Raw genomic sequence first — 23674 nt, 5'->3', positions numbered from 1 at the left:
TGCTGCTGTACAGCGCTTCAACATCAATTGTAACAAGAATGGGATTAGCCAGTAATTGTAGTTGGGATGGAAATTTCAGGAGATCTATGTGACAGAAGGTTTGAACTAGGGGTCGAAGGTATACATCAACTACTTTGTTGGCGTTCAATGAGATTGAACCTACACCAGAGATAATGGGTCTGCCTGATGGGTTCTCAATGTCTTTATGCACTTTAGGTAGTGAATAAAAGGTGGGTAGGGTGTTTTGCTAAATAGGTAGTCTCTCATTTTTATATCAATTGTTCCTAGTTGGAACACTTGGTTAAGAAGATCACAATATTCATTGTAAAAGTGATCGATTAGTTTGCCTGAAATTGGTTTGTACCATTCCGAATTACAGAGGATCTTAAGGCACATCTGTTCATTATCACTACATTACCCCCTTTGTCTGAAGGTTTTATTATAATACTTGCATTATTTTTAAATTGGTATAGAGCCTTCCGTAGAATAGGGGGGAGATTATCCATTGTTCTGGTTGGTTGAGTTTGTAAATTATTTATATCTCGAATTACTAAATTAACGAACGTGTATATGTGAAGGAATGACGTTATTGTTGGAGGCGGGATATATGTGTCAAATTGTTTATTTTCTTCAAGAATTTTAAGGATTTTAAAGTCCTGTGTATAAAAATTGACTGAATTCATGTGGAATAATTAATTTGTTAGTTGAGTAGATTTATCATACATCACTTTCAAGACTAAATTATGAGCAAATAGATGTATATAAATTTGTTAGTTCAAATTTATCCAGGTCTGAAGAGGGACAGAAAGTTAGTCCTAGCTTTAGAAGTTGACTTTCATCTGATATCTGACATCTAACACGTGAGATGAAAGATAAATATTATCTATTTCTCGTCCTCCAGGGACAGTGGGCCTGATTTGTTAAAGCTCTCCAAGGCTAGGGAAAATACACTTTCATCAGTGAAGCTGGATGATCCAGCAAACCTGGAATGGATCTGGTTCAGGATTCTAAACATTTGCTAGCAAATAGCGAATGACTTGCCAGAAAGAAATCCATGCCAGGTTTGCTGGATCACCCAGCTTCAACGATGAAAGTATATTCTCTCCATCCTTGAAGAGCTTTAATAAATCAGGGCCAGTTTCTTTAAAAAAGTGTCCAACAGACCAGTTTTCTGTGAGGGATGGAGGTCTAAAAAAGACTTCTTTGATTTAGGAATGGTTCCAGTATGAGGTAAGGGGTTGGAGGGGGTAGGTAAACGTAGAAAGGGATTAGGTAGGGAGGTGTTAGTCAGGGTGTCAAATTGAGAGATGTAATCCATAGGATTTGTCTCCAATTCATGTGTGCCTCTGCTGTGTATACCCCTTTGATCCATGGGGAGCATGGGTGGTGTGGTGATAGAGGGTTTGCGTTTGGGTTTGTCAGTTTAAATGGGACTGGAATCACTTACTAGTCTTTTTGTTCCTTGATGTGTGTTGGGACCAGTATGCGTCTTAAGTGTATGTGGGAAATACGGTTGTAAATTAATTAAATTAAAAATAGAGTCTGAAAAGCGGGGTTCATCAGAGCCTAGGTGTAATGGAGAGGTGACTGGTTTTCATTGGTGGGTGGCATATGGTAGGAAATAGAGGTGGGAGAAGTTGCAGTGGGTGGCGGATGGTTAGACGAGGGAGGGGGAGCCGGAGGGATAGTGTGTTTAATGGTGGATGAATCCCATTTGTATGCATTTCTTTTTGTAAACGCTCACTTCTTCTGTATTGCTCACATCCTTCTGTAATGAAATGTGATACTATTTTATCAGATAACCAACCCATCTAAATACTGGTGTCAACTCGCAAAATACAACTTACTTGCCTTTAATGGACATACTGTACTGAAACTCAAGTCTGAACAGGGAGTGTTCTTATTCTCATAAAATACCTCTAATGGCTCGGAAACCATTTTCCCACTAATTCCACATTTTGTAACTATACAAGTCATACTCGTTAAATGCTGCCAAATAAGTTCAGTACCTACCTCCAACGTACCCATGAGTATGTTTATACTTCTAATTGTTTAAAATCAATATAGATTATGAATAAAGTTATTTAAATTAATCAGCTAACTGTAGTGCCACTGAAAAGCCTTCTGTCTTCTCTCCTATTATTAGTCTTACTACTATATTAGGCTTGGCACAAATCAGATTCACCTCACTATAAATAATTATCCTTCCCTTATGATCTTCTCTTTTCATTAGTAGTCCATAAAATGCCACCTTACATTGGGGGTCAATTAAAAAAAAAAGTATGTCCTTTTACATTGGTAGCCAGTGTAGTTCTCTTTTTCACTGATAGTCATGGGAGATCAATGGGAAGAGTACCCAGTTACAAGGGTGGGGCAGAAGAAGAAAAATCCTTCAACTTGCAGACACCTGAAGAAAAATGGCAAAACAAATTTCACTGACCCCATGCTCTGTAATGTAGAAACTATCAGGAGGAAAATCAATCCAATGCCAACTCAAAGGAACCCCTAGCAATCTCTGGAGGAACGCTGGACCACAATTAACCCTGACTGGTTTAAATCCCCAACTTTATAGGGATATTTCTGTGCAAGTATGCCCAAATACTTCCTCTTTTTAAAGAAATGTAAATCCATTATTAAATCAAACATAAATCCTCTACGCATGATCTAGCCGAATAACTTGAACGCTGGATAACTGAAAACAAAAAGTTAGTCAACATATACTTGTAAAAATAAAGAAATTTAAAAAGCTCATTACGTTATGTGCCATCTTTCAGAAAATGTAATAATTGAATTCAACAGCTTTATTTACACACAGTCCTACATATAAATGAGGCAGAGGATCAATGAGCCATTAATAATTTAAACTATTTATTCTAGGTATTAGTTTACAAGATTGAAGCTTTTAACCTTGTACTTCATTGCAAATTCATGTGAGACATAAATGTAAAATATGCATACTAGAACTATTTCACTGGCAGGCTTATATTGATATGCTAAGTAAAAAATTACAAGATTAAAGAAAACTTTTTCCCTATGCAACCTTTTTTTTTTTTTATTCAAACTGCTCTGCCACCACTGCAGCCAACATCCCGTAAATACAATGGTCATTTGGCACACACAACTGTTATTACTGGTGTCAACTGATAACTCGGGACACTTCATTTTCCAAAGCATAGTTTAAAAGTATAAATTGAAATAAATGTTGGGACAATCCCAAAACGCATTGCATGTAAAGAAAGTGTAGTTGGCTTCTTACCTGCCATCATTTTTTGAGCCTCATAAGGTTCCATGTAGCCGTCATTCTCAGTTACAATTTCTGCTGTGACTTGGCTCCCTGGACCCTGCTTGGCATCAAAAGGGTCTGCATAGTCTTCAACAATGACTACCTACAGAAACAAAGGAAAATAATACACCATGTAATAGATTTATTTATACTAAAAAAATAACCAAATAAATTATAAATAAAATATAATACACAAGATGCTTGATGGAAAAGAAAATCACAATACTGCATAACCGTTCTCAAAACTCCAAATTTAAATCTTACTAAGGGCCAACCGTGTTCTTGCATGTATGCATTTATTAGGTATATTGGGTTTTTATTACAGAGAAATATACAATTTCCTAAGTGTATAGTCACTTTATTTTTAGGTGGTGTAAAATCTTTATTACCAGAGTAATATTTACATATTATGTGCAATGACACCTTCCAAAATGCCCAATTTTCTGGCTTTCATGCCAATTCAGATGCTTCAGTGCATTTGGATTTCCAGATCCATTACAAGCATAAGTATCAGAAGGTTTGGTGTCAGTTCATGTATACCAAATAAAGCTTAGTGACCCAAGAGAATGAAAATAGATGTTTTTACATTTTCTGGTTCTTGTCTTTCCATAACCCTTAAAATAAAGTACCTAAGCTCTACAAATTGTCTGTTCCTGGTTGTTCTTCCTTCGACCACTTTTAGCAGTTACTAACCATTGCATATCAGAACATCCCACAGGAGCAGATGCTTTGGAGATAATCAGTCTTCTAGCTATCACAATTTGGCTCTTGGCAAAGTCACTAAGATACTGCCCATTTGTCTCACTTTCAACACATGACCTTCAAGAACGTCAACTTTTACCAGGTGCCATTGTATCAAGACATTCTATAAAAAATGTATTTTTAGGATTTATGACAAAACCATGAAGTAATATGAAAATTACCAGCAATATTGTAAACTGCAGGCATGTAAGTGTATATGGGTATGTTTTTTTTTTGTTCTGTATATGTACATGAAACACAAAAAACGCAGGTCATCAACATCCTATTACCATTAACAGCAGTGCTGATGGCAGGTCAAACACCGCATTTGATTTCCTTTGCATTGCATCTTTTTGGACATATTATGTCCTAATAAGCAGTGTTTGAATTACAGGCAAATTAGGTCAAATGCAGTCTTTTCTAAGTCAAAAGCTAACTGCAATTCAAAACACAAATGAGTTTGCTTTTCAAATACAAAACATACTTTATTAGTAAAATAATCATTCAAAATAAGAACCTCATACTTACATGCTTGTTCCCACTGCAATAACATGTGCACTACTGCAACACATCAGGTAAGCTGTATTGCCATTTATTCTATGTGCAGAGCACACAACTTTTCTGTGCTTTACAGCACATGCAACAGAAATGGCAAATCCAATACCTTTTTAAAAATGCACTGCACAGCCTACAGGTAATAAGAATGGTATTGTTACACTAAAAAAAACAAAAAAAAACGGAAGTTTCCCAACCCCTGGTCCACGGCTCTGGCCGGTGCACCCACCAGCGGGGTCAGGAGGACACTGTTTAGGGGGGCGCACGTGCCAGAGCCGCGGACCATTTCTCCTGAAGACATCGCAGGCTCAGGGAGGTGGGCGTGTTGTGTCTCTTGACACAACCCACCCAGTCTCCCATCAAAGGCTCAGACCTGCGATGGGAGAGTGTGTGGGTTCTGGCATCATGACATCACTCTGGGGGAAGTTTGTTCCCCTTTGAGTGACACACGGCTCCCCACGCATGCGCGTCCGGAGTCTGTGCATTTAGTGGTCCGCGACGTGCAAAAGGTTGGGGACCAATGCCTTAGACAGAAGAGCTTCATCAAGTTCAAAAAATGAAAAATCAAGTCAATTGCATTACAGTGCAAGAGCAGGCTAGTAGGAAGAGAGTAAGAGAGAAATTACCTGCTGCTTCTTCTGTACTGGCCAGTCACAGGGTGGGGTGGGAAGAAACCCTATGTATTGATGAACTGCAGCAGGAAAAAAATTAGGTCCTCCCAAAAAAGACTGGCTTGAGGCACTGTTCTGTTGAGGCTCTGTTGGCCAAGAAAGGTCTGGGAGGCCCATCTGCAGTGACACAATTTGCACCCCCTATTGTCTGCCCCTGCAAACTACTGAAATTTTGTCCAGGTCATGTTGTTCTAATTTACACATACCAAAGTTTAGCATTATAACTTCCTGTTGGGCATTACAGACTTTTGTACCTCCCTTCCCCCAAACAGCCCTGCTAATTGGACAAAATGTAATGACTGGTACTGAGCAGATCAATAGATGACATAGAAAGCCAAAAGCATGACTTAAGTGCCACCCGTATGGCTAGGTAGCGTGGACGATGTTTGGAAGTAACAAGACTGGCTGAACAAATACATATACTAAGATAAGCAGTACACCTACATGTATTTCAGATTTGAATTGATCAATTTGCTAAAGTTTCATTTTAAATCATTACACATGGCTAGGCATTGGCTAGAAAACCCTACTTTCTATAACAGTTGGTGAACTGCATTATACGGTATGAAGAAAACTTTGCACCTGGGTACCTGAACTTGCACAGATGTCAGCTAAGGGCTCTTTATTGTTCTGCCCAGCTAAAGCTATCCTACTAAACTAAAGCTGCCACCCACCGGTGTGTATAGTATAACGGGAATTATAGCTGAATCATGCCGGTTTTGCACAACCAGCAGCCAGTCACAGGTATTTACCTACATATGGAAGAAATGTGGATTCATGTAAAAGTAACTGGGAAACCTCTATAGCACAGTGCAGCAACAGGTTGTATAGCTTATCGCCCTACTGCTGCCTCAAGCAGCAAAATTCAGCTTTTCATGGTCCCTGGAATGTAGGTTAGATGAAAAACACAAACTGCAACACAATGAGTTATAATATAATTCACATAAATGCATTCAGCAACAATCTAACTGGTTTCTATTGCCTTTTCTTATTTAGTCAAAATGTCTTTATGCCATAGTGAGCAGTGATAGCACACAGTCCTAATTGATCACTGAGGCATGGAATCACAGAATGGAGGGCCGGTGACACCAGCTACTGTCACTCTTCAATGAGCTCACAGCAGCAGAAAAATAATATTAAATAGATTCACCACTTAGCAATCACAAACCTAGAATTAACTTTAAATGTCAAGCTTTTCCAGCTAAATCATCTTTCAAGGGCTTGCATTATGAATGATAAAGTTACCAGGAGAATGAAATATAAGGGAAAAGCAAGCCGAAACAATGAAAGATCTTCCAATGCGAACAAAAATTATCAAAAATGTAACCCTAAAACATTAACCATAAAAACAACCGAGACTACATTGTAGAATATTTCACCTTCATGTTTCCCAAGGCCACAATACACATTATAAATTAATTTATTATCAAAATGAAGATGTGTATAGTTTAGAAACTCAATCCGGTTTAGTAAACTGCACTGTTACTTCTTGCAACCATGCAATTTTTAAAGTGTATATTTAGAATTTTTATTTTGTTTCTGAATGTTCCCTGAACAGATAAAAGTCCAAACCACCCCAATGAACAATACATCAAGACTTGGAGAGAGACATAAAAAGAGAAAAACTGAAGTAAATAGAGAGACAGGGGATACTAAAGAGCAAAAGAGAGCTACTACTAGATACTAGAGAGCAAAAGAGGGAAAAAGAGAAATAGAGAAAAGGAGAAAAAGTGCGAAAGCGAGTGAAAGAATGAAAGAGCACAAGAGAGAAAAAGCCAAGAGAGAGAGCGAACAAGAGGGCAAGACTGAGAAAGGCACACAGAAAGAGAGAAATGGAAATGAACAAAAGATGGACAGAGAAACCAACACACAAAGGGGCAAGTACTGTCATACAGTGGATGCCGAGGGGCTTTCTAATAAAGGGCAGATCTTTTTCCATAAACACCTCCATTTTATACATTCTGTAGCCTCCACAACCCCCTGTGGTTTGTCCTTTTCAGTGGACATTCTAGGTAACCTAGGCATGCCCTTTAATAACATTTTTGTTCATTGCGAAATGGATTACAGTACATTAATTTACAATATATATGTTTCATCTAAAATTCAAATTTGTGTAATGATGGTAATATTTAGGCCTATCACAGAGTTTATATCTATATATTATATAATGTAATCAAATAAATAAAGACATCAGTTACGGTTAATAGTTTCATAAGAGACTGAACTTGCTAGGTAAGGTTCTTACAATAGAGTTTTTGCTGCTCTGTGGTTCAAGAATGATTCTAGATTGCATGCATCTCAAGGGTCTGATTTCATTCACGTAGAATCTTTTGTTGTGCTAATTCTGCCACTTATTTTTCTGTCCTTATAAGAGAACAAAACCATCATCCGACTTCTATTTGGGGAATTTGGGACCTCTTCTAGAAGTCAAAGTCTTTCACGTATCCAATTATTCTGCCCTGCAATGCTTAAGATGTATAAAAATATATTAATTTTCCCCAGGCTATCTGTGACTAGCATTCTGAAGGGCAGGCTTAATGCACAAACCTAAGAGAAAAAAAACCTTAGCGGTTAGAGAGGCACACATGGCAAAATAGAAATGTATGTCATCTAGGTAACAGTCACAAAGCAAGAATTGACTTTACCCACCAAAGAAGAAGTAGCTGCCATATATGAAAAATCACTGAAGAACTAGGCCTAATATTACTTGTAACAAATTGTCAGAGCTTCAAAGCAGGGCAACTCCATCACACCTAGAGCATATTTAGTAACTTACTTCATATCATACAACCTCTCAATCCTTCTGATAAAAAGCTTCTTACTATAATTCTTGTAATTTTGTCCTTGGGGCCTAGAGACCAAAGGCAGGCTACGGTGCCAAGAGTGTGAAATTTCTCTGGGCATTAGTGTAAAAGCAATCCTTAGCCTGATTTTAGGTTTCAATGCACTACTTGCAAAAAAAAGAAAAAGGTCCATAGAGATTTTGGCATGCAAAACAAAAGGAATCATGTCCTGTCTTTGTGTGTCATAGACAATTTGACAATTATCTATTCCAACCTCGTTTCCTTCTACTAAATTACTATGATGAAGCTGCACTCAAGTTCTCACACAAAGTGCTAGGTTCGAACCTGAACCATCTAGTTGATTAAACAGTATTATGTGTAATGTTATCAAACAGGAACAATTAAAGAAGTTTGTATCACCACCATTAGTATAGAATAATTTTTGCTCAGAGTCATTAATAGTGAAAATCTCAGGACTGAGGAATAGGGAGCAGCAATTCCCTATTTTGGGCGAATTATGATGAAAACCAAATGCCGTTAGACTTCACCCCTTAGGAGAGGCCCACATTACCCACTAGGGACAGTGCCTGCAAAACTTGGTAAATATTTGAAGTGCTCTTGCTACTTTATATTAAGGGAGTTTACGTAAATCCTAAAACAGGGCTGATGGTCACTAAAAAATCCAAAGTAAAAAACAAACATGTTACATGTACTGATGATAAATGATATTTTGCCTTTCCCGTAGCTCTTGCCACCAAACACTGATGAAGAGGAATAGCCAAGTTAAGCTTATTCAGAAACTAACACTCACAGGAGTGTCTTTATTTACATTCTTCACTATGAGAAATAGGTTCTCCAAGCCACCTCTACATCTCTAGGAGACCTAGAAGTGGTGTTGGGGGTCAGAGAGAGGAGCCACTGTAAACAATTCTTAGATTCATCTAAATCAAAGAAGTGTTAGGCAGCATAGACGGAGGGAGAGGTGCTTACCATTTTCCTAATAAGAACAAGTGAGATATTTATTTCCATTTGGATTTAGCAAATGTTTTAACCTGTATTGTTTAACTCTATACAGTTATGCAATACCAGCAATAATGGGAAAATCATACTGAAATTAGACTTCCCATTACTGAAGCCAATTCAGTGAAAAGTTCATTCGAACCAATTACAACAAATAAATATACCTTTATCTTTGTTTTACATATGAGGCCAAAGCTTACTGGGCTAGTCTGTTGCACATACAAACTGGACTGTATTTGAAAAAGCTACTGAACTCAATTCATACAAGCATTATACCTTTACTGTACAAAAGTTATATACATGGTGGAATATTATTTATCAGCAAATTTCAATACAATTAGGAGTGGGAGAATTAAAAGTGACATATTCTGGGTTTATTCGCATTGTTCATGTATGGCATTGAAGAACTCCACTAACCACCGATTTGCATTGACACGGTCATTTCGCAGAAGCTTTTAGATTTTAATTCCATGCCAGTCAGGATAACATGGATACATTTGAATTTCTTAGTCTAATGCAGGCCACCAGCTGCTGCTATATATATATCCAATACATTTTTATGTGATGGGTTTGGAAAATAATGAGGTGACCAGGAAATAAATTACTCAAACTGACCACAAAAGAGATTACTTTGCAAGAGTTATAGAAAACACCTGCTGGTATAAACTTACAATATAAATCACATTTTTCATCTTCAGTTAGAAATTTCCTCTGCTGGAGTCCCTCATGCATATCATGTCAGAAAATCGCCATATCCCAAAATACAGGTAGTCCCCGGGTTACATACGAGATAGGGACTGTAGGTTTGTTCTTAAGCTAAATTTGTATGTAAGTCGGAACAGGTACATTATTTTAATAATTCAATTAGGACAGAGGTTTGTCTCAACATATTATTAGGCAGTGTGGTGTCAGTTACTGTATAAAATCCTCACTGTAAGTTAATCACAAACAAAGCAAAAAAAAAACAACGTTTCTGGAAACTTGATATTCATTAACGTCTGGAGCAAGCTGTGCTTTGATATGCAAAAACAAACAACTGCAGAGTTTGTCTTGGTCGTTAAAGAATTACACGATGTTACAGATCAGCTCCGCTCTTAAGATCACCCACAACCTCAGCTGTGTTTAGCAAAAGATTTCTTCTGCAAGTCATGCAAACTGCCCCTCTCTACCTCATCCTGCACACAGCAGCAAGGAAGCCTGTTCGTACATAAAGGAGGTCTACCTGTAATCCGGCGTGCAATTATATAAAACATCCAGCAAACCTCACCAAACTCCTGTGACTCAGACAGTAAAATATATTTTTTTATAAACCCTAGCCCTTTAAAAGGTGTGATTATCATGGATAAGGTGCGTTTTAAAAGGTGACATTTGTATATCTAACTTCTTAGAAAAAACCCTGTATGAGCTCCCCATCTATGCGTTATTTTAAATAAAATACAGAGATACAGAATGTTTCTTGCATTTATAGAGACATGTGCCCATGAATGGATTCCTTTTTATTGATTTTAAAGAACCATTACTGTCAAGTTGCACAAAGATGCCCAAGGACAAATATATCTGCATCTGTGGTAGGAAAGAGAGTACCAGAATATGCAAGATAATGGTTAACTGTTGAGGTATATTATATGTGAGCCATAACGATGTAAGCTATGTTGTAGTTCTGCCTATCACTAATAAAACCTGTAACATACATCATAAAAAAATTGAGGCCTTTTTTATAAAGCAAAAAAACAAAAACATTCTCAGCATTCATTTAGGCACACGCAAGGCTATAAATCTCTACTCCAACTAATTTATAACCACTGCAATGCCTAAATCCTGTGGTGCCCCATAATATACAAGTTCTTCCTTGAGATGCGAGTCTCCAATACCATGTGCTGCTTCATGCAGAGATTCCACCAAAACACAAATATTGAAACACAATGTTTTCCATGTGCTTTTAATGAATAAACAAACCAGAAAAAAAAAGGATTTAAAAACCATAAAGCCGAAACACAAAGCTTTTTTGCTTTTAAAAGCTCAGCAGATCTGAAATGCAGCCTGGCTGGTGCTTGGTGATCAATAAAAAGGAATCATTCAACTGTCACATGTATCTAATGCAAGGAGCTCTATACGTTTATTTTAAAAGTGGCATTTAAAGCTATGGTGTTTGAAGGCAAGAAGAAATTATTCTTAGTAAACTGGTCTGTAGCCATATCTATTGTGCAATTTTAGGAATTAAATGAATTTGAAATAATTAGGGGCAATGTAACAAGGCCAGCACAGGATCAAATTCTTGCATTTTCCACTGTAGACAAATTATATTAAAAATAGCATTTGTGGCATGTGTGTAAGGTTACATTGCTCTTTCATGTGCAGTAACTTAAAGAAGCCTGTTATGCTGTGCAGGACTGATGGTAAGGCTGGAGTCATTAATATACAATAATAATATGGCATCAACATATTAAGCAGCGCTGTACATTAAATAGGGGTAGCAAATGACGGACCGTGACATAGGAGAAGAAGAAATCTTAGGCATTGGCTAGCCCCACATCATACTGTGATTCGAATAAACGGGATTAAAGTCCCAATTACTTGTCCAAACTCACTTACATAGCAAATTGACATGTTTAGTGAACAATACCCACATCTGAAGACCAGAAATTCAATGTTCTTTGATCCGCAAAATTTTGTATGTTGTTTCTCAACTTTAAATTTCACCCCTACTTAAAATCAAGAATTTGCCTGCTTTTACCTTTCGTCTAACTTATCCCAAATTTTATGTCGCTTCATGTTACAGAAGATATACTCGCCAAAATTTGCAGTCCAGATCCCTTTACAGCCCCACTTCATTTCCAGGGGACCACAGATCCACCACTGCATTAAGGGCCATAGCTCACCATATAGCCTGTGCCTTCTTACCGATGCCATCATTGTGAGCTTCCATGCCCATTCAGGAAAAGGATCTGCAGATGGCAGACAATAGGAAGGGTTTACATATTGCAGGCTGCGACATGGACACTGGAGAGTTGATCCAGCTGAATGTAACCAGAAGACAAGAGTAGATTGGGGCTAGATCACTGAACCTTGTGGCTTGTAGAAAAAATTATATTATATATTAAAGTAATAATATTCCATGGTAATCCTTTTTTTTATTTTCTTGGTTTCAAACCTTCAATATGGAAACACACAACTAGAAGACAGCCAAAAATGCAATCACTGTATGGTGCTCACAACATTTTGCAAGTCTGCCATTTATGAGGATGTATAATGAATGTGGGAACAATCCATGGCATAACAGAGTCAATCAAATCAAAGGTGTTGCCAAGCAGTATTTAGGAGATAGCAAAAAATCCCATTAGTGGGTTACTTAAAATATAACTTCATTTTTGTGGAGAGGCAAAGAATTCCTGGAAAAATCCTCATTTGTGTCAAATAAATAGAATAAAGCAAAAGGCAAGGGCAAATCCGCTTTCCACAGTTATGGAAATAAAAAAATCCTGTGTATATTTGCAGTCAAAATTTATTTGCCGGTTTCAGAAAGCAATATGATTATTTTTCTGAGCATGCAATTTATCTACTTGTAGTGCCTCGGGCTGTTGGATTCGAGAAACCCTCAATATAGAGTCTTTCTGCGTTCTAGGCTTAGTTTAATGTTCCTGTCACTGTCGATTCTGAATCATATCAGCAGCCAAAATGAAATATGATTTTATTTCACACCAAAAATAAAATAAAAGGGCTTTGTTCATTAACCCATACATACCATCTACCTCTACATTTGCTAAACATACAGTATACACCTATTCTCACATTGGGCTAAATAGAATAAAAATGGTAGCCATGCAATGTCGGGTACGTAACATAATCGTCTGGAGCAGATCAAGACATTTTATTTTAAAGAGATATGCTTCCCAATAAAACAAGCAGAAAAGTTACCTATTCAGAACAAAACCTTAAGCTAGTGGTTAGCATTTCATTAAAAAAAAACACAAGCAAAAACTGAACACATCATGGGATAGCCGATCCCTATTGTTGGGTTGCAGCAAGTGACCCCTTTTGCAAAATAAAGGCTATTTGTGAAATTCAGATGGCATGATCAGTGACCCAAAGGACATCAGAGGATGGAATTTCCCTGAATTTGCTGCAAGAAGCTGGCAGCACGCATGGGGTACCATACCAAAAATTCCAATCAGACAATCCCCTGGTAATCCGGAAGGCTTCAGGGCCAAGATGCCAATTTAGGCAACCAACATGAATGAAGCTCAAAGATTTAAAATTTATTTTACACTAGCCAATATGATAACTTGTATTATCCTTGTCCTAAGCAAGTTAAAACTTTCTTTAGTAAGAAATGAAAAAGTATTAGAGAGAGCAGAATCTCAATTAAATGTCCCTTCACCTAGACTTGAAGGGAAGATAAAAAGCTGGGCATTTCTTTTTCATACATACCTGCTCTATGAACATAAAAAAAATCCCTAAAACCTTTAGTGTTCTATTAGATGCATTCTCATTGTTAAATACATTTTTTATTGGCTTGATTCACCGATTGGCTTCAGATGACAATTTTCTGGTTTCCTATTCTGAATGGATGTGCTGCATCACAATAATGCATTCTTCTTCTGTGTGATATATACACATGCATACATTTGGATGTGGTTTTTACAGGTATCCATGATGTTACAACACCAGGGCCCCCCCCCCCCCTTAACAAAGGCACCATAAGCCGCACTAGTTGGACAAAGTGATCTGCTGCCACCCAACAATTTGAACTAAAGTTTGGCAGGGCAGGAGAAAAAGATCCTGGAACTTTAACGGTTGTGCAAGTGATCTCTCCTCCAGAAAAGTTCTGCAGGTGCCCTAAATTGCTTGAATCGGAACTGAATGTTAAAGCGTATTCCAATCACATTATGCCAATGCGCCAAAGCTGGACTCTGAAAGCTTTAAAATGAGTTTAGAGCACTTTAAGTGCATAATCAAAGACTTCTTTTCCAGTCTTAATTTTATTACCTACTACCACTTGTCATTTGTCCATCTTCTCTTGCTCATGCCAGGATTCCCTTGCTCCTCTACTACCAGGTCTGACCTCAGATAAGACACTACTGGCTATTATTTTTATTTTAACTTACTTTTTATGGCATTTTTAATCACTTTACTTGCCATAATTTTATTCCAAACCATTTCTACATGTCCCATAATAATGAAAGAGAAGCAAATGACGCTGATAAAAAAAGGCACCATCAAAAGAATGTTTTTAAACTATTTGCAAATAGGCCTATGAAAATGACCATTATATAAAAACGTAACTCACTCTATTTGATTAAATACTTCAGATCTACAAAGAAAAACCAACAAACATATTCTCAAACAATTTACAGTAAATATAGATGCAATCCATTTAAAAAAATAAAACAAAAACAAGACAAACATCCTCTCCACCCTTATACAAAGACACATCAAAAAAATAATTAACACTTTAAAACAGAACAAATATAAAGCCGCTGAATTTACTGGCTTGGGCATGCATTGTATGTGGTTTTCTCAGGCATCCACAAAGTACCATCCCATTTTAAATCTCTTTGAACATTAACTGAAAACACTGAGTCATTCAAACACATTGTTAAAGCCAGGATCTAACTTCCTATGAAACTGCATTATACTCTTTCCCCATGTCAGAATTAAGTCTTTAAAAAGAAATAGCGTGGGGAGGGGGTACCTGGTTATTTCTTTAGTAATTTCACACTTTCACTGAGACAGACATCCTGATTAGAAATGCAGTTATAATAGAAAGACCAAATGGTCTATCAAGGATGATTTTTTTGCTTTTTGTCTCTTAAATCTTTGTTTGTCCCAATCATGTTTAAATTCACGTCCTGTCCATGGACTCGCATCATCAGCTGGGAGTCTGTTCCAAGCATCAAGTACGGTTTGTGAAAATAAATTTCTTAGAATTTCCTTGTGCTTTTACAATCATACCCATGAAATAATAAGCACCAATAAAAAAATCCTCTAGTTCTGGACAACACTTTACCCAGAATGTAGTATTCTATCACAAAAATCCAGCGTGCACGCGCACACACACACACACACACACACACGTGGCGCAGTATTTTGCGGGTGGAAACTGCAGTTTAATGTTTCTGCTATGACCGATCTTTCGGCAATGTCAAATACGGTTCCAAGTTGCATACACAGTTTTCACCCCAGCCCCTTTTAGCTGGGTGCACCACCTGGCACTTTTCCGTAACCACCCCGCTGATTTTGGCTGGTTACTGAAAAATTGGATGACAATATAGAAGTCACCACCCACCTACAACTTCTTCCTACCTAGCGTTAAAAAAATTCTGGGGAGAATACTGCATATACCTCCAGGATTAACAACACTATTGCGGATCTTTGAGTCATCAGCAAAATATTACTTTGCCCTGCAAACCGTCAGTTACATCACACGCAAACAGATTAAGAACAGTACTCTGATGATTCATTGGATATGTAGTTGGCTAAACAATAGATAGAAATGCTAGAAGGGTTACCTTATGTATAAACATTAGATGATTGGTGCGCACAACAAATTGTAATACTCGTCTTGAGGAGGAGTGGGGGGAGAAATCTGGCACGTGTACAGTGGTCCCCCCCCCCCCCCATTAACCTGACACAGCTGATTGATAAACAAGTGATCAGGAATGACCTTAGCGCATTTCAATGGAGAAGAGCACAGTACTGTGCTGGTCCCTTTTCCTTCCCCCCCATTTTCTCCTTTGAACAGGAGAGCACTGTGTGTATAGCACTCATTTGTTCACCTGCCACTGAAATAGATCACAAAAGAGGGCTTCCACTGACAATCCACTGATGTCCACCAGACGTCCGTACAGGGATTTAGGCCTAGCTTGCATAGATGTATATAAGATTAACAAATCCATCTCAAAGTGTTCGTATTACTTTGGGATGACTACAATCAGAACACATTGCATTAAGTGACCTGGTCCTTCTGCCTTTAGAAACCCTGAAAGCAAACAGTTACTTCCAGACCCTCAACTTGCCTGGTATAAAATGTCTCCAAGATGGTAGATTTTAAGGTTCTATGCCGATTACGGATGCCAATTTTACCCCCTTTTTTTTTACAAAATTAATTTCAGCATAATTTGTCCTTTAGAAACCCAAAATGGTTTTATATGAAGTTTTTGTTCTAATATCAACCCAAAGATATTGGCAATACTTATAACCCAAATTTCGACACACCTCAACATCAGACAACAGATTCCTATTTCTTAGCACGAGGTGTAGAATATGATCTCTTGGTTCGGCTTTGTCCTTTTTCTTTTGTCACCAACATATCTCTGTTTATGCTCGAGGGACACTTTTAAGGTCAAAATATGTAGGCAAATGACCTACCCATGCTACACCTTCATGTGGGAAATGATAGCATAAATCCAAAAATTCAGAACAGCAAATGATCAGTGTTTCTAAACCAAGGTTCCTCCAAAGTTTGCTAGGGGTTTTCATGAGCAATGAGCAGTATGGGACTCTCAGGTCAGTTTAAGTGTCACCAATGATCTTTTTGGCCATCTATAAGGGCGGCAGGTTTCCCAGGGTATTCCTAGTAGGTGGCATTCTTCCTACTGACCCCCACACTTCACATCATGTCAAGCAACACCAATTTAGACACTAGATGAATGAATAAGTATGTTAATGTTTTTGAATATATAGATTTTTTGTTAAATACATTTTTGGAGTTGTGTACATATACAACCAAAAACAGGCATAACTGAGGGACAGAGGGAGGTATGTAAAAACACTGGGCACTATAATAAGTGTGGTAATATATTCATTTCTGCAATCTTAATACTACATTCTCAAACAGAAAACCAGCATGACTGAATTTTTGTGACTCTCACGAAAAGTTGTAGACTATTTATTTACTCTAAGGATTTAGATATGCAACTGAATAAAAGAAATCCTGTAATTATAATGTAAACATTGGAGGTATGTAGTTGAATAACTGTGTTTTTTCTACATTATTTCTCCCTCATTCACCTAACACAGTATAACAAAACATGTTTGACAAATCTGGTATTTCAAGAGTAAACCACACCTTGCCATACTAACCTCCAAGTGACTCCTGTGCAGGAAAGCACAAAACACTTCCTGTAAGCCTGAGCACGTTAGCTCAGCAGAATATATCCAGAAGAAAGGAAGCTATAGAGGTTTACACCCAATTAAACTGTCACTGCTTGCTCTGTTCTCAAGGGATAGACACATTACTGTTGTAAAACGAACAGAAGATAATCATTTCCTTACAGAAACCCAATATAAATACATTCCTAAAGCCATCTTTAGTATATTTTAAGTATAAATTCTATTATGTCCTACAAAAAGTGATGGACAAAAAGTAATGCAGAGTCTTTTTTTAAAATAAAAGTTTATTCTTTATTATAATCATCAGTCTAGAGACTTACCATTGTTAAAATGTCTGCGTACATTATGGAAATAAATTTTCCTAGTCTGACTATTATCGCTGCCAAATACCCCACAAGGCTTTTTTGTTAAACTAGAGGATTTTTGGTGGAACAATGCTAGTATGCAAAAATTACTTTTATTGTGCAGCTTTTATTAGAAAATATAAAGAAAAAAAAAAAGAGATAATAAAAAGCACTTGATTGATATCATATTAGTCCTGTATAGCAGCAAATCAGACTTGCAGTGGCAGAGGAAGGGTCAGGAATAAATCGGTTATGCTCTATGCAAATCTTCTGCAAAAGAACATGCAGATAGGAGTAGTAGTCAGTAAACCAGAACAAAATCAGATCGGTTGAGAAATCAAACTGGATAGTCAGAGTTCTATTTTTTTTTTTTGTTTTAAATGTTTGTTTTTTTTCCCTGAAGACCTGGAAGTTTTTCAATGAATTCCCCCTTTGTTAAAATGCTTGACAAACACTGGTATTAACTCTGAAGTGGTGCCAACCACCTGTCTGTACTGAATAAAACAGTTATGGACTGGATGGACAAAGGTATAGGAATACATCATCTGTTTGTTGGTATGTCTTTAGTTCTTCTTACTATTAAACTGTATTTATATAGCACTAACATATTACGCAGCGCTGTACCTTTTATAGCCCTAACATATTACGCAGCTCTGTACATTTAGGAGGTGCAAATGACGGACAGATACATAACCTGACACAAGAGGAAAAGATGCTCCTGTACAAAAGAGCTTACAATCTAAGAGGTGAGGAAATGGCGATATGGTAGCTCAGCTTTTAAAACCCATGGAAATCACAACATAAGCGGCACTCAACTCTCTTCATCTAAATATGTATAATTTTTAGCACCATTTATTCCATGTGACAAGACAGGTACTCTTAGCATCCCTGTAAATATATGCTTGCCATTTTATTAGTTTAAAGATATGAAGTATAAGCATCTGAATTCCAGCTGGTATTCAGCTGCCTTCTAAACCATAGAAAAATAGTAATTTGCCTTAACATGCAACCTGTAAGCTTTGTTACCACACCCTAAAATGAAAAAAAGAAAAAACACACAAAGAACTTTAGCATACACGTCATTGTATATAATGCGAAGACAGAGACTGAAAGCTTAGAGCCTGAGGGCAGGAAGCTACACCCTTCTTCACTGACAGGGATTGTCATTCATACAGGTAAAGAGAAGGTGTTTAAAGTAAAGTAATATGAATGTGCTCAGCTGAATGGCTCATTTCTGTATGAACACAGATATCACTGTTGTAAATAGGTCTACAAAATACATGTCCAACACCACAAAAGGAAACCTGAACTAAAAGTAATATATTAATATATAGCCAATTAAGTATCCGTCATACTATTCTAAACCCAAAACACGCAGATTAGAATTTCTGATTTCTCTTCATCCACATTTCAGATCATGTTCTTGCTTTTTTTTGATAATGCTTTTTAGCATCCATTCTGTGGCACCATTAGCAATCTTGCTAATTTATTAATAGAATCTCCTACCCCTATCATATTTATTAAGTCTTCAGTGAACAGAATTTACCAGGGTAGGAAGCACAACCACATGTAGATGAGTCACTGACTTGGATGAAAAGTGCATATCAGGTGTCATGTTAGCAGACATATACATGCTTGTTCCAGATTAGTTATGCAATAGACAATGACGGATATGTGATACATAAATCAGTGGGTTTAGAATGTGCAAAACATTTTTCTTTACTAATACATTTTGCACCAAGTTGAACTGGATAATTTTTAAAAGTAGATTGGGACCAAAGAGTACATTTAGACCTTATACAGTACTGTATATTACAATTTAAAATCAGAAAAGATAATAAATCTCTTTATTCCATGCAAAGAAATACAAGCTTGTTACTCAAACAGAAGTAAGTCAACTGAATAATAGAAGTACCACGTGAAAAAAAAATGTATTGAAATAACTAAATCACAATTGCATACACAGCTGAAAAGGTGAGTCAGACCAGACATTGCCAGACAGCAGAATGCGTCAGCTTTAAAACAGAATAGCAAATGTGTACCCATTTTGTTCAAGAGAAGAAATACAGACTTGCAGATCACATTTGTACCATTTTACCTAGGCATTTTATTTTAAACAAACAGATATATATATGCAGTGTTCTCCCCAGCCCCTTTTAGCCGAGCTCACCAGCCAGAACTTTTAAGCAGCCACCCCTCTGTGTTTGGGGGATTACTGATGAGTTGGGTCACAATACAGAGGCTGCCAGCCGCCTAAAATTCTTCCCACCTAGCCTAAAAGAAATTCTGGGTTGAGAATTTACATATATATACATATACACATATACACAGTGTAAAATAAATAAATATATATATATATATATATATATACACACACACACACACATACACACTTTTTTTTTTTTTTTTTTTTTTTTAATGAGAGAAAAAACTATTACATATGCCAGGGCAAATAAAGATAAGCAGAAGAGTATGAGCAATACCAGGAACACCAATTCCAGACAAAAAAAAAAAAATAAGGATTCTGTCACCTCTTATATATACTATGTGATTTTCACCATTTTTGATAAATATAATTGTAATGATGATAAGTTTAAAATGATCCTTATGATCTTCTGCAAGTATTTAACATACCATCCTTTTTTTAAATATTGACAATGTTTTTCAATATCATTATATATTTTTCAATATCATTCTATCCAAAAAAACAGATACACCAATCAGTCCCCACAGATTTTACAAGTAATAAAAACTGAATACAGCTGATTGTTTTTCAACAACTCAAGAATGATTAAATCCCTTAAAGGTTTTTTATAAAGCCACCCCTAAACCCATTACAAATGTTCACTTTTTGCAGGTCTGATAGCGTCCAAAAATTAAGCTGCGGTCACTAGGACCTTTAGGCTGAATTCACACTTGCACCTGTTGGTGACATCTGTGGCACATGGATTTTGGGGGTTATGTAAATGATCCTAAAATATAAAAAAAATAAATGATCAATGTGCATACTAGTCTTCTCTTCTGCATTTTTTAAAGGTTTTAGGTTCTGTACACATACTAAATTTTATTTTCCAAAACATTTTTGTGGTCATCTTGGGCGGTACAGGTGCCCTCTGATGTCATAGGGGAGAGTCAGACAGCTGATGCCACTGGAAACGCTTTTGGTGTCCCTGCAGCGCCTCTGGATCTTCCTTCCCTCTCCATAGAACAGAACAGGCCACTCAGCACGGAGCCCGGTAGCCTGTCTGTAGTGCAATCAAAAAAACTATCACCTTACAGGATTACCAAGAACATTTTGGATGATAATAACTAAAAGTGTGTACTAAGCATTTGCATTTTTTTCCTGCTTGTAAAATGTTAATGTTGTTCTTATTATGTTAATCTGCCCATAAAGTAGTTATGTAATCTTAGGAACAGCATTTCAGAACTTTAAAGTTTGTGTGTAACATAATCTGTTTTGTGACTTAGGAGTGGTCTTTCAGGTAAAGTTTCCCAGAGTTAATGTGTCATATTTTTAGGTCATCTCACAAAAACAGTGTTCACTTAGGCTTCCTTTCAGTACCGGTTTAGCAGGAATTGTTTCATGTATTTAAAGCCAGGCAATAAAAGTGTTCTGGCATTGTGAGTGCCATATTCAATGAGAATTTACTGTATGTAGGTTGTTACCCAATATTCTTTATTTTTCTCTCTGTGGTGGAGTCTCATCCTTTTATATATATTTAGTTACATGTCTTTGTTTTACAAGGGGAAGTTCTAAGAAACAGCCGCTGATTTTGTTTTTTGTTTTTTAACAGCGGCGTCATTTCTTGCCGTTTCAGCAAACCGAAGGCATTTTCAGTAATAAGAAATAGTCTGGCAGCTGAATATGATGAAATGAAACATTACAAATCACATAATATAATAAAACACAGACTTTACGTCTAAGTTGTCCAGTTTTTAAAAAGGGCAGAACCAAGTAACTAAGCACTTTTTAGTTTAGTACTGACCATTTAGTTTAGTATTAACCTTTATTTATAAAGTGCCAAAATATTACACGATGCTGTATAATGAATACAGGTTGCAAATGACAAGTTACATACAATGACACAGGAAGAGAATTAGACCGTGCCCAATAGAGGTAACAGTCTAGGAAGTATATGGCAGAAGGGAAAGAGAAAGGACATTAAAACCCCCAAAATTGCCTTTGGGCAAATTTGGTGCATGTTGCAAGATCAAACGTGCCCTTCAAATTACATTGAAAGTCAACATGGCTGTTTAATACTGTAAAAGGATTTGTATTTGCTACCAAAATCTCTATTGGTTGATTTGCATATCCTATTCTAAATAGCTGATTTTACTGACTTGCGCCACCTAATAAAACCTTCTAATGTATGAATGAATCCCATTGTAATGTGTAAGTGGAGTAACCAAGCCATGTCCACTGGACAGTACAGAGAACAGGCCTCAATGTACACTACAATCCTAACCATGTCATCCCTGAAGGCAGAGGGGTCTGATGACGGGACTTGAGAGACTGATGAGGGATTTCATGTGGTCTGGCAAGGGTAGTTTCCTGTGGAATGTATGTAACTCAAATGCCCCCTCACTTGTTTCTGATAGCCAATATTCACAAACCTTGATGTCTGGATGTAATGGATAATGCAGAAATAAAAGAAAGGTGTTCCACTGCACAAGTTACATAATTCATAATAATAATACAAAATGTCAAATTTAAGCTCAGCTACAACAAGACTGAAACTGTCAGGCAGCATAATTGCCTAGAACTGCTCTTTAAGACTGGTAGTCTGCCACATCACATACACCAATACACCAATGATTTAAATAAACCATCCAATAACTTACCATCCGAAATATTGTGTTGTATATGACCAGACTTAGGAAATTAAGAAGAATATCACATTGCCCATCATGCCACATAAACAAGTAAATAATAGCATACAATATTGTGCAACTGTATAAAAAACAAAAAAACTAATCCAATGGCTTTACTACAGCAAACAAAATAATCAGGTAGTACAGACAGATAAATCCAGATTTTATTCCAACAAGTAAAATTATTGCATTTTTGCTTCACTTACATTTAGGATGCTCACAAAACATCCAACAGTGTCACCACCTTAGAATTCATACCATCCCAGAGAACAAAATACATCAATCTGTACTAGTGACTTAATATTTCCTGCTAGTAAAAGAACAGAGTGTGCATGTTAAAAGTCATTTGTCTACACCCTGTGTTTTATTCTAATGAGTAAATCTCTGTTCCCACCAATATAACATAATGTGTTTTAGTAGACAAGGCCCACTGAATGTTTTACTAATGTTTCACGCTAGCAACACTTAGTAAACTGATAAATCACTGACAATCATTAATAAATGTTCTACCACACTGGAAACAAAATGAATTGTGCTCACATTACTAAGCAACATAGAGTAACAAGTAAAAGTCAGTTGGAAAATAACTAATGATATCTCCAAATACATTAGGTCACAAGGTCCACTCTGGATTTCTAAACGTTGCTGTCTATATAATTTCCACTACAACTATTTAAACACATACTGATTAAAAAAAAACTGGTAACCCACCTTAGGCAAAGACTGCAGTACTATGTTAGTCATCCCATAGTGCAAAGCCTTCCTGCTTTGAGGAATACTGAAGAGGGCTAGGCTATTCTAAGCAAACAGGCAAAGTGAGCATAATTAGGCTGATACTCATCAGGGAAGAATAAAACTCACAACAAGGGATGCATGAAGCTATATATTGCCACTAGGTTGTCCAATGCACAAACTGTAAGGACATCCAACATACAGATGACTCCTAGATACAAACAGGGAATTTCCTGCTTGCTTGTGTGCAGGGCAGAGACTTAATTGGGGAGAGAGGGGCGGCTTGCAAGACTTGCAGAAAAAATCTTTTTGCTAAACGCAGCTGAAGTTGTGGGTGATCTTATGAGCGGAGCTGATCTATAACATCTTGTAATTCTTTAATGACCAAGACAAACTCTGCAGTTGTTTCTTTTTGCATATCAAAGCACAGCTTGCTCCAGAAGATGAATGTCTAGGCTCAATAAAGTTTTTTGTTTTTGTTTTTTCGCTTTGTGATTAGCTCACCGTGTTGAGACAAACATCTGTCCTAATTGCATTTATTAACCTCCTGACCGGTAAGCC

At 36.9% G+C, this 23674-nt stretch overlaps 1 protein-coding gene across 1 annotated transcript in view; it reads right to left on the bottom strand.

Moving 5' to 3' along the window:
* Nucleotides 1–3119: 3119 nt before the first annotated feature.
* LOC140324404 (uncharacterized) overlaps nt 3120–23674 on the bottom strand; it is a 43586-nt gene continuing 23031 nt past the window's right edge. Inside the window, exon 2 of the mRNA XM_072402272.1 lies at nt 3120–3386. Coding sequence (XP_072258373.1) covers nt 3159–3386 — 228 coding nt within the window. The 3' untranslated portion in view covers nt 3120–3158. The remainder of the gene's footprint in view (nt 3387–23674) is intronic.

This window comes from Pyxicephalus adspersus, chromosome 2, assembly GCF_032062135.1.
Source record: "Pyxicephalus adspersus chromosome 2, UCB_Pads_2.0, whole genome shotgun sequence".
NCBI lineage: Eukaryota > Metazoa > Chordata > Amphibia > Anura > Pyxicephalidae > Pyxicephalus > Pyxicephalus adspersus.
Note: the sequence above shows the minus strand (reverse complement) of the source record. Positions and strands in the feature narration are given on the sequence as shown.